The sequence below is a fragment of the Hyperoodon ampullatus genome (genome assembly GCF_949752795.1).
Source record: "Hyperoodon ampullatus genome assembly, chromosome: 6".
NCBI lineage: Eukaryota > Metazoa > Chordata > Mammalia > Artiodactyla > Ziphiidae > Hyperoodon > Hyperoodon ampullatus.
The window spans coordinates 19,697,493-19,709,386 of NC_136919.1; the positions used below are offsets into that span (position 1 = coordinate 19,697,493).

The 11,894-nt window shown below is 44.0% G+C and overlaps 1 protein-coding gene across 1 annotated transcript; it reads right to left on the bottom strand.

The window, feature by feature from the left end:
• Positions 1-2,224: 2,224 nt before the first annotated feature.
• On the bottom strand, positions 2,225-9,729 carry ATP6V1G1 (ATPase H+ transporting V1 subunit G1). The gene is made up of 3 exons (XM_079707214.1): positions 9,547-9,729; positions 5,798-5,898; positions 2,225-3,093 (listed from the first exon to the last, which is right to left on the bottom strand). Exons 1-3 carry the CDS (start codon positions 9,626-9,628, stop codon positions 2,920-2,922), a joined length of 357 nt encoding a protein of 118 aa, XP_079563340.1. The 5' UTR covers positions 9,629-9,729; the 3' UTR covers positions 2,225-2,919.
• Between the last annotated feature and the right edge of the window lie 2,165 nt (positions 9,730-11,894).

The window sequence follows — 11,894 nt, forward strand, 5'->3', positions numbered from 1 at the left end:
TAGCAGAGATATTTTTTACTCACCAAATAACCACAGGATCTGCCTTATTTCTTAGCCTCCCTTGCAGTCAGGTTGGCTCATGTGACACACGAGGGTCAATGAGCTGAGGACCAGTGTCATTTATTTCAGGACGTAAGCATAGACGAGCCGGTGCACGTTTGCCAACTTTTTCTTCCCTTGCCTCTGGAATCATGGGAACCATGTGCTAAAATGGTAGAGCCACAAAGTGGAAGTGATCTGAATCACTGCATCACCACATGGAGAACAGCTGCCTTGGTCACCCAACATGTATCAAACATTGTAAGAAATCTTTGTTGTATTAAGCCACTGAGACTTCAGAGTATATCCTATACCAACAAATAAGAGCTATTATTAGACATATAATCAAGGATGATTAGGATGAGCAAAGGAGAACCAAATTTTGGAAAATTAGGAAACATTTTCTGAGTACCTAGAATGTTCCAGGGATCGTGTGGTACTTTCAGTAATTTTGTTGTTGCTTTAACAGTGGTTGTCAACTGGGTGGTTTTGGTCCGCGGGGGACATTTGACCACGTCTGGGGACATTTTTGGTTGTCACAACTGACAGGTTACTACTGGCATCCAGTGGGTAGAGGTCAAGGACACTGCTGACCGTGGTCTGGATACACTTAGCAATACCAGGAGTAAAGTCCTAACAAAACCAGGTATAGTTTGGGACATATTAGGATCAAGATGCTTATTAGATAACTAGATGAAAACATCAAATAAGCAATCTGAGAATTCTAGAGTTCGGGAGAGTTGGAGATACAAATTTGGGTCTTCAATATAGATGGTATCAAAGCCATGAAATCTAGACGGTCTCAAAAGGGGATGTAGAGACATACAAGAACAAAACCACAGGAAAAGACAGGGAACCAGCAAGAGACTGGAGAGGCAAGGCAGCACACGGCTGCAGAAGGGAGGCTAAGAAAGTGGCTCAAGAAGGAATAGCCAACCCTGTCTAATGATACTGAAGGTCAAGCAGGCAGAGGATTGGACCCCAACTAGGTCATCACTGCTGACCCTGACGAGCAGTTTCAATGGCATGGCAAGCCTTACTGGAGTGCTTAAACAGTAAAAAATGGAAAAGCTTGGATAGAAAATTCTTATATGAGGAATTCTGTAAGAGGGAACAGCAACTAGACACGAAGTGGCCTGAGATCCACCCATCCTCAGTCACATGATACAATTTTTTAAAAGGCCATCTAATTCCCCCAGTTTCAGCACGTTCTTTCAGTTGTTTTCTACATACCAGAAGTTATCTTGCAGCCAAAGACTTTCAGCTTCTAGTGGGTCAGAGGGCATTTTTTTTTCATATAAATTTATTTTTGGCTGCATTGGATCCTCGTTGCTGCACGGGCTTTCTCTAGTTACGGCGAGCAGGGACTACTCTTTGTTGCAGTGCGTGGACTTCTCGTTGTGGTGGCTTTGCTTGCTTCAGAGCATGGGCTCCAGGCGCGTGGGCTTCAGTAGTTGTGGCAGGGAGGCTCTAGAGCGCAGGCTCAGTAGCTCCGCGGCACGTGGGATCTTCCCAGATCAGGGCTCGAACCCGTGTACCCTGCATTGGCAAGCGGATTCTTAACCACTGTGCCACCAGGGAAGTCCAGAGGGCATTTAATTCTTAAGTGCTAGAGTGAAGTTACTATAGGTACTGCACTGAGCATTTAGCCCACCAGGAAGGAAATATGCTTGATAACCTGTCCAAGGCTGCCCCAGGACAGGGTGCTCTAGAGAAAAGGCAAACTTCAGGTCTACTAGTTGCTTGCTGTTTTGTGTGTGTGCGTGTGGTTTTTTTAAATTTTTTGGCTGTGATGAGTCTTCGCTGTGGCGAGCAGGCTCCAGAGCGCACAGGCTCGGTAGCTGCGGAGCGAGGGCTGAGTTGCTCCGCGGCACATGGGATCTTAGTTCCCTGACCAGGGATCGAACCCTTGTCCCCTGCATTGGAAGGTGGATTCTTAACCACTGGACCACCAGGGGAGTCCCCTGCTTGCTGTTTTTCAAAACAGTTGTTGGGTGAAATCACAAGTGATTTCCTTCCTGCTAAGATACGTACCATGAATATTTTCTAAGTGTGTATGTGAATGTGTGTGATACATGTGCTAATTTAATTTCCTTAGTGAAATTCTGCAGAACATCTGGGTCAAAGTGCATTTTGCATTATCAAAGAGGATGAAGCAGAGGGGAAAAATATGCATGACAGAGTCTTGACTTTTAAATGATTATTAGTACAGTATCAGTACACCAAGTAGTGACATGCAACAAGTTCCTGAATTCTATCATCTAGTAATTTTAAATAAGAGAAACCAAAAGCAGCCCAATACTAGTACCCACTGTTCTCTTAGCCGGAAAGGACTATTTTAAGGCTGGCTGTTTACATAGGTTACAAGTAACTATTTACTACTTTTTCATAGATAAAGCCCCTGACCTTCAAGAAAGATTTAGGGAAAAAAAAAAATTTAATCCCTTTCTTTCTTAAGAAAATTTTTTTAAAACTATATCTAAGGTCATAGGAAGGAACCTTCATGATCTAACTTTTGAACAAGTAGAGTTGCAACATAAAGCTATGACTTAAAATTTAAAAAAAAAACTATATCTAAGAAAGAAAAAGTCAGTGTTCGTAATATGCCACTTGAGCGAAAAGGCATAGGAAAGCAGACAACATATACCCATTAAGTTTCTAAGAAATATGAGGTAAAAAGATAAAATCTTTGGATAGGCTATAAGTTTGTACAAAGAAGCTACGACTGCTATTCTGCAAAAAGTGAAGGGACCTATTATATAATATACAGAAATAATTTAATGCCTTTTCACAAGAATATAACCCAAGCCTTGTTAAAGCCTCATATTCTATGAAGGCATCTAAAATGCCAATCCACGGCACAGCGCTTTTGCTCTTCCCCTATCCGTTTATGCGGTAATTCTCATGGATTTCTGGCCGGATGTCACAGACAAAGGCCAAGAGGTTATCCAGGACTTCATCCCTGTTCTGCCGGAAGTAGGTCTGAAGGATGGTCATCTTCTCCCGGGTGTCCTTCTCCACTTCAGTGCTGCAACTGCCGTGGGATCCCAGAGCCTGGAGTCGGGGAGCAATGACAGAGGGAACGTCAGGACGATGCTCCAGCTGAGCAGGAACAACATTTAATAAGCAATGTTCTGACTTTTGAAGAAACCCAGTCTCATAATGAATATAAATAATCAGCAGCATGACTGAAGAGCGTGAGAGAAGTCAGGGTTCCCGTGGTTATTGAGAGAAGTTGATACAATCACTTGGGTGGCCGACCTTTCAACATCTATCAAAAGGTAAACAAACTGCAGAGCATTTCCACTGCCAGGAAATTATCCTGGAGAATGACACAGTCACATCCCTCTACAGTCTCATGTGCAGCCTTAACCAGAGACTGGAATGAACCTAAAGACCTAACAACTGAGGCCTGGTGGTTAGTAATATGTCTCCTTGTGCGGTTTTAAAGGGGGTAGATACATGGTGTTTTTGTTGTTGTTGTTGTTGTTTTGTGGTACGCGGGCCTCTCACTGTTGTGGCCTCTCCCGTTGCGGAGCACAGGCTCAGCAGCCATGGCTCACGGGCCCAGCCGCTCCGCGGCATGTGGGATCTTTCTGGACCGGGGCACAAACCTGTATCCCCTGCATCGGCAGGCGGACTCTCAACCACTGCGCCACCAGGGAAGCCCCATGGTGTTTTGTTTTTTTTTAAAAAAAAAAAGCTCTTAAAAAATAACAAACACAAGGGCAATACAATTTAGGAGGAATATACAGTTTCACCATTACTGGTTAATGTTTTAGCTCTTAAGTTCAACAGTGGTTTCACCAGTATTAAGAATACGTGACATCTGTTCTTTCAAATAGAAATATTCTACAAGAATACAAGAAACTGTTAACAGTGGTTATCTCTAAAGAGGACTGTGGGTCTGGGTGAGAGGAAAACTATCCCTTCATTGTTGCCCTGTTTTATTGCTTGAAATTTTTAGTGCATGGATGTCTCACCTCTTCAGTTTCCATTTACAACTTAACAAACACTGATGGACAAATTTTCTTTTACTGTCCACTGTCTTCTCATTGTTAACTGTTATGCCTACTTTATTAGAATGTGACCTATCAGGTTCTTAAGGTATTATTTTTTTGTGCCTGACTCTTTTCATCACCTAAACTGCTGTTGCCTCATTATGAAGGTTTACAACTATATCCCTTCACATTTGTGTAACACATTAGTTTACAGAGCATCCTCTCATGTGACCTGTTACCTATTCCTCCATAACCTATGAGGAGGCTATCACTCTCCTTTCTACAGTTGAGGAAACCAGGGCTCAAAGTGGTCCAAGTGGGGTTTCCCTGGTTGCGCAGTGGTTGAGAGTCCGCCTGCCGATGCAGGGGACGCGGGTTCGTGCCCCAGTCCGGGAGGATCCCACATGCCGCGGAGCGGCTGGGCCCATGAGCCATGGCCGCTGAGCTTGCACGTCCGGAGCCTGTGCTCCGCAATGGGAGAGGCCACAACAGTGAGAGGCCCGCATACCACAAAAAAAAAAAGTGAAGAGGTTACAATGAAACACTGCTAGAAAAATTCAGAGCTCATCCTTATAGTGCAACACGGATACTGTCTCTATAAGCAACTGCAGCATGATACAAAAATAAGATGACAAGATGGCTGCCCTGTCCAGAGTATTTCTACACTGTCTTGTGGGCAGTCGGACAACTTACAGCACCAATCTGCCCTGGTTCACGAATCAGAGACCCATTTTAAGTCTGAATAGTACTGTCATCGCCCACTGCAAAGATGAACGAAACTTTTCCTACTTAATGCTAACAGGGAGGCATAAGCCTTTAATCACTGGACTTGCACCTGGGAGGGTGTGTACCTGGAACTAGTGGAGGCCACAATGTATCAGTAGAACTAGAGAATGAAAACCACAAAGCCAAAGGCAGAGATGAGAGATGGAAATAGTCTTGAGAGCATTATTTAAGCTCCTAGATCAAAATAACCTTAGCCTTTACCTGGGCTTCCAATCATATAGGTCAATAAATTCCATTTTGCTTAAACCAGTTTGAACTGTTTTCTGCTGCCTGTATCCAGGAGTCCTGATAAAGGTTCTTTTCTCTACGAAGCCTCCTCCATCCTTTCCCTTTTCCAGAATTTTCCCTACTTTCTCTGTACTTTCTGTATCTGTTTTTGTATTATTATATTCATCTTACACATTGTGGTCTAGCCTATATTACTGATAAGTGACTATACTAAAGTGGGGCTCCATGTGATTTATGTTTATGACCATTACAGCCCTCTTCAGTCGTCGGTTTGCATGACTTACATTTTATTACTAAGTGTCCTTGACCACCAGACATTTTATTACTAAGTGTCCCTGACCACCAGACTGTACGCTTAACTCCATGAGGGCCATGTCTATTCCTATTCACAGCTGATCCTCTAGCATCTGGCATACATTAACTGTTCAAAAGATATTTAATAATATCTATATTCAATACAGATATTAAATAACTTATCTCTATAAATTGTCTATATTTAATATCTAATTATATCTATTAATAATTCAATAATTTAACTGAATAAATGAAGACTAGGATTCAAATGTTAGTTAAAAATTAATCACCTTAAGAGATTCAGCCTAAGCATCCAATAACCAAATTTTCAAATTTCTACCAGAATCAGAATCGCTGACCTACGCTGGATATTTTGAGAGCCTAAGGGGAAGAGGAGGAGAAGGAAGCTTCAGGAAACTAAGGCAGTGATGAAAATAAACTGAGCCCACCGCAGCTTCCTTGGCCTTGAACTCCTTCTCCCTCTGCAGGCGGTACTGTTCAATTTCAGCCTGGGCTTCTTCTTTGGCCTGCTTCAGCCTCCGGTTCTTTCCTGTTTTCAAAGGAAGTGGTTAAGAGACAAGCAGAAGAGGAAGCAGAGACTGAGATGGTAAATTCTAATAAACAAGCACAAAAGTTTAAAGATAGTCTCAAGAGACATGCATGGGGAAGAGGGAGGGAATTCAGAGCTAACTAATAGTACAAGCTCCTGCCTCCTGTACTTAACTAGACTGTACTTAAGAAGGAAGTGACTAGATAAAAGGGACCGCCTTCTATACCTACAGTAGACTGTAAAAATGATGCAAAAAATTTTGGAATGCGTCAGAATATTCTCTCAATCTCAACTACTAAGAACCAACATAAAATGGGCGACATTAGCCATCCAAGGAATTCTTTCTCTTCCTGAGAAGTAAACACCTAAGTATGCTGATTACAATTGGAGCTCCGCTTAGAAGCTTAGCAGGGAGGCTAATACCCTCCCAAGGGACACCAACCTGAACTGTAACTAATGAAACAGATGATGTAATATTGGAAACTAAAACCCATGCCTGTGCACAAGGAAATAAGTAAAAATGGTTCTGGGAAGGAATTCTGAACGGGGAGCACTGGACATAAGACTGCACAAGCATCTAAGAAGTGAGGAGACACAGGGGCTCTGGTTTTTAGAAGAGCATAGTTTAACATAAAGCTGGAAAAATTCTCTAGGTTCTATCAGAGGCTTTATGAAAACAGGCCACAAGATCAACCAAGTTTCCCTGTTCACCAAACTTCTAAGACACCCAAATGGGATGGTGGGGGAGGTCCTAGAAAATCAATTGAGGATTTATTTAATTCAGAGTAAAAGACATCCTGCATCTAAAAGCAAGCTGTTATAATTCATTGTATAGCAACTGCCGAAATCCCAGTCAGCCCATGTAGATGAATGAAACTGAATTTAACCTTCCACCTCCTGATTAACAACAGGATTTTGAACTGGTGATGACCCCATGACATCAATCCTCCATGAGGCTAGTCTAAAACAATCAATAGGTGTCTAAGCCCCACAAGGACTATTTCTCCAAGTATATATTTACTCCAGTACTATTTAGTGCCTACTATTTAAGGTCTGCTGGAGCCAACTTCTATCCCAATGCCCCACATGCTGTCCTCCTCATCTGCTATAAATTCAAAGCCATATTCCAAAGGCAAGGTTCTTTTCCAAACCAACAAATTTTAACATAACCTGAACATTATGCAGTAGCTCCACATAATTTCACAATACCATTGTCCTGACCACTCCCAACAACTATGGCTCCCTGAATTAATTACTTAAGGTAAACCATTCTCCGCCTGTCAGCAAACATCTTCAAAGTCAAATTTGATCGGCTTCTCTGAAAACCTAAAAATATCTGAGGAGGAAATCATTTCTTTTAAATCTTGTTTTTTTTGTGGGCCTTACATGTGGAGGCCAGCATTCTGTTTCACTCCCAATGACAAATCACATACAAAATTTTTAAAAAGTTTATGGTCGGGCTTCTCTGGTGGCGCAGTGGTTGAGAGTCTGCCTGCCGATGCAGGGGACACAGGTTCGTGCCCCGGTCTGGGAAGATCCCACATGCCGCGGAGCGGCTGGGCCCGTGAGCCATGGCTGCTGAGCCTGCGCATCCGGAGCCTGTGCTCCACAACGGGAGAGGCCACAACGGTGAGAGGCCCGTGTAATGCAAAAAAAAAAAAAAAAAAAAAAAAGTTTATGGTCCAAGCAATGATTTCATGAAAAACTGGGGTTGGACCATTTTACCACATCATGCACTGCCTCTTCCCAATTCCTAACTGGGTGTGTCAACCATAATTACAGATCAAGAAAGAGAGTAACTTCTTCAAATTATAGGTCTTCTCAATACTTCTGCTCCTAACCACTGAAAATTCTGAGAAGTATATTAGCCATAAACTCACTCCTTTAAAACAAGTTCTTTCAGTCACTATGTAATAGCTACCTGAGATATACAAGTCCCTGCACCAGGCCTGAGTGGATAAAGGAAGATGTATAATATGGCCCCTACCTCCAAGGCACTCAGAATCATTCTTACTATATGCCAAGTACCTGTTCTTGCACTTCCCCCAAATATTCTCACATGCTTCCCAACAGATACAACTTCCGCTGCTGATGAGCCATCACAGGACAAACTCTGAGAAGTTATTCTGGAAATACTGCATCAAGGTCATGATCAGAAATACTCCGTGAGGAACACAGAACTTCCCAGTCACCAGAGCAAGAATAGAAGTCTTGTTCCCATCTCCAGCTCTCTCAAAGAAAGCTTTTCCAATGAAATACAGAGTACCACACAACCCCTAATTGAGAAAGTAAAAGAGCCATGCTTGAAATCTACTTGGGTATGGGATAAGAGTATAAATCCTATTCTGGGGGAAAAAACACCAAGAAATTACTAAGATTAATAGTTTTGGGTATTTTACCCCAGCTATGTTGTTTCCCAGGGTATGGTCATACCATTTTTCTCTGAGCCTCATTTTTCCCATCTGTCAAATAGGAATAGAAACATCTATCTCACCAGATGGGAAACTGAAGATATAAAAGTTAAATTAGACATAGTCCCTATTCTCCAGGAGCTTAGTCTAGTGACTGAGCCATATAAAGAAACAGCTTACTGCACAGTGATGACGGGAATAGGTACTTGGGGAGGACTCCTAGCCTAGTCTGAGGGGAAAAGATGAAGTCAGGGAAGGCTTCCTGCAAGAACTACTGCCTAAATTTTAATATCGGAAGAAGCCTAAGTGTTAGAGGGTGAAGAGTAACCTAGGAAAAGGCTCTTCCAATCAGGAACCAGCTGTGCAAAGGCTTGCAGGTGAAATCAACCAAGGTGCCTTTGAGGAATCACTATGTCTGGAGCGAGTACCTAAAAGGGAGATTAGAGAAGAAAGCCACAGCCTGATGCAAAAGCACCTCCTACATCCTCTTAAGGAATTTAGGCTTTACTCTGCAAGCACTAAACATTTGTTAACTATAGGGGCGGTGGGGAAGTCATATTTGCAATTGAGAGGTATGACTGACTGCAGTGAGGAGAACCAAATGGAAGAGAGGGGGAAGCCTCCCACTCACCAATTGAGATTCGATCCACCTGTTAAGTTCTTGAGCAACCTCACACTTCTCAACTCTAGCCCTCCTCTCACCTGCAACTAATCTACCCCAAATCTGCTTCCTTCACTGGGGCTTTGAATACCGCAATAAAGACCACAGATGTCCCAGGTACTGTGTTTGGCACGTATTAACAGCATTGAAAAAACAAATGAAAGGAATTAACGAATTAGGCTACTACGGGAGAAGTTAAGAACTTGATGCCCTGAACTAAGATGCTGGCTGCAGGGATGGAGAAAAAGTTAACAAATAAACCTTGGCAACTGACTAAACATGGCGAACGAGGGAGGGTCTGAGACGTGGCAAAAAGGACTGTTTCCAGACTGAGCAAAAGTGTAGATGGTGGCTCCCTACAGTGAGACGGAGGACCCCAAAGGAGTAAGTGCGAAGGGGGAGAACAACGCGTTCCGTATGGATAATCCACTTTACACACACACCCAGACCCTAAGAAGGACGTCCACTTTGTCTCCACGTCCTATCTACTAGCCTACCCACCTACCACCACCTCCCGCGGCCTGCCCGCAACTCTTGGACTCGCGCCACGCCTGGCTGCCCCAACCCCAAACTCACGCTTGCGGGCCTCGGACACCTTCTCGGCGGCCCGCTTCTCGGCCTGGAGCAGCTGCTGGATGCCCTGCGACTGACTGGCCATAGCTGCAGCGGCGTCTCCGAGACGCCACAGACAGGCCTAAATGGGCGCGTTCGCCCCCTCGGGTCAGCTGACCCAGCCGCCCAAGATCTGCGCCTGCGCCCGCCGCCCCGCCCACTATCACGTGACCTTCGCCACGCCGCGTCAGCTGACTTCACTTGGCGTCTTGTGACTCGGAGGGGAAGAGGCAAGGTGAGGCGGGGCGGGACGGGGGCGAGGCGGGGCGGGGCGGCGCGAGGCGGGGCAAGACGGGGCGGGACGGAGGCGGGAGACCAGAGCTCCTTGACTGCGCCTGCGCAGGATCTGCTGTTGCTGTCTTCCTTTCTCACACGCAGCTCAAGGCCCTTTCAAGGTCTGTCTTTTCTCTGGTTCCATCTTTGTGGCCGCTCTGCGACGTCGTTATTGCAGTAATCCCTCCCTTTACAGTAAGCTCACATCGAGATCCAGAGAGGAGGGGCCAAGTCAAATCACTTTCCCCTATTTTGCCCACTGCTATACTCCCGCCCCTTTCTGGAGTTTTCTTTGGCACTCGGAATATATTTGGGGACAGGCTAAAATTCTTGCCAGGCTCTTGGGTTGGAATCTGAATTGGGAATAGGGAGACTTGGGGTGAAGTCTGCCGCTAATCTGTGTGATTTGAGGAAGGGTGTTTTCCCTTTCTTAACCGAAGTTCAGGAAAGGATTAGTGTTTTCTGTAAGTATTTGATGAATGCCTGCTGCGACCCTAGACCGCTGTTGGTACTGGGGATACAGCAGAGAGCAAGACCAACAAGGTCCCTGGTGGAGCACGCAGTTTATGGGCAAAACCAGATTAAACTAAAGGGAAAATTACAAACTGTGGTAAAGCAATGCAGGAAAAACGCAGGTTGCTCTAAGAAGGAATAAGGAAGAGGGGGTGTGGAGGTGGCTGTGAAGACTCTCCCAAAGAAGTGGTATTTAAAATGATATCAGAAGAATGAGAAGTTAGCCAGGAAAGGATAGTGGGAGACAGTGGGGGTGGAGCGTGATTAGGGGGAAACGACATGCATATGTGGATTTGGGGGGAGCAACATGGCACAGAGAAGTCTCCCACCACAAATAGGGAGGTAGGAAGCCAGTAGTTGAGTTTACAATATGACAAGCAGTGTCCTAAACGCTTGACAACTCCTTATGGTAACTTAGAAGTACTGTTATTAACCCCATTTTGTAGCTGACCAAACTGCAGCTCACAGAGGTTAAGTAACGTGCCCGAAGTCAAATCCCTGTTAACTGCGAGATAAGGTGTATGAATCTAGCCAGGGCGGCAGGGTGGAATATCTGACCCATTGTGCTGTTCTCTGAGAATCTTGTGGGCTGTGGAAAGGACCAGGTGATCTAGAATTCACCAAGCACGACGAGCATAGAATGATGCCCGAACTTTTAGATACAAGTATCTCTGTACTTCAGAAGGAGCTGGATTCCTGCCTCAGGACATTTTCATTTGATGAGGTTAGGAGTGGGGTTGAAAAGGAGACTAAAATCAGAAACTCCTTTCCCGATTCAAGAACTGTTACTTGACTGATCTCTGGAACTTTTAATTCCAGTCGATGATTTCCTGGGAAAATTTGTCATTTTTGGTATTTCAAGAAAACATAATTCATTCAGTCAGTCAACGGAGGACAGTACACACTTCTAATGGTGTGATGAGGATCAAAAGAGCTGGGTATCAGCTCCTAGAGAAATGGAAATAAAAACAAAAAAAAAACAAATGGGAGCTAATGAAACTTAAAAGCTTTTGCACAGCAAAGGAAAACATAAACAAGATGAAAAGACAACCCTCAGAATGGGAGAAAATATTTGCAAATGAAGCAACTGACAAAGGATTACTCTCCAAAATATACAAGCAGCTCATGCAGCTCAATATCAAAAAAACAAACAACCCAATCCAAAAATGGGCAGAAGACCTAAATAGACATTTCTCCAAAGAAGATATACAGATTGCCAATAAACACATGAAAGGATGCTCAACATCACTAATCATGAGAGAAATGCAAATCATAACTACAATGAGGTATCACCTCACACCAGTCAGAATGGCCACCATCAAAAAATCTACAAACAATAAATACTGGAGAGGGTGTGGAGAAAAGGGAACCCTCTTGCACTGTTGGTGGGAATGTAAATTGATACAGCCACTATGGAGAACAGTATGGAGGTTCCTTAAAAAACTAAAAATAGAACTACCATATGATCCAGCAATCCCACTCCTGGGCATATACCCTGAGAAAACCATAATTCAAAAAGAGTCATG

Excerpts from the sequence above, each read along its gene's own strand:
- ATP6V1G1 (XM_079707214.1), bottom strand. The coding sequence starts at position 9,628 with ATGGCCAGTCAGTCGCAGGGCATCCAGCAGCTGCTCCAGGCCGAGAAG. Across the intron at positions 5,899-9,546 it reads GGTGTCCGAGGCCCGCAAGC|GAAAGAACCGGAGGCTGAAG; the intron begins GTGAGTTTGGGG and ends CTTTGAAAACAG. Across the intron at positions 3,094-5,797 it reads TCAAGGCCAAGGAAGCTGCG|GCTCTGGGATCCCACGGCAG; the intron begins GTGGGCTCAGTT and ends CCCCGACTCCAG.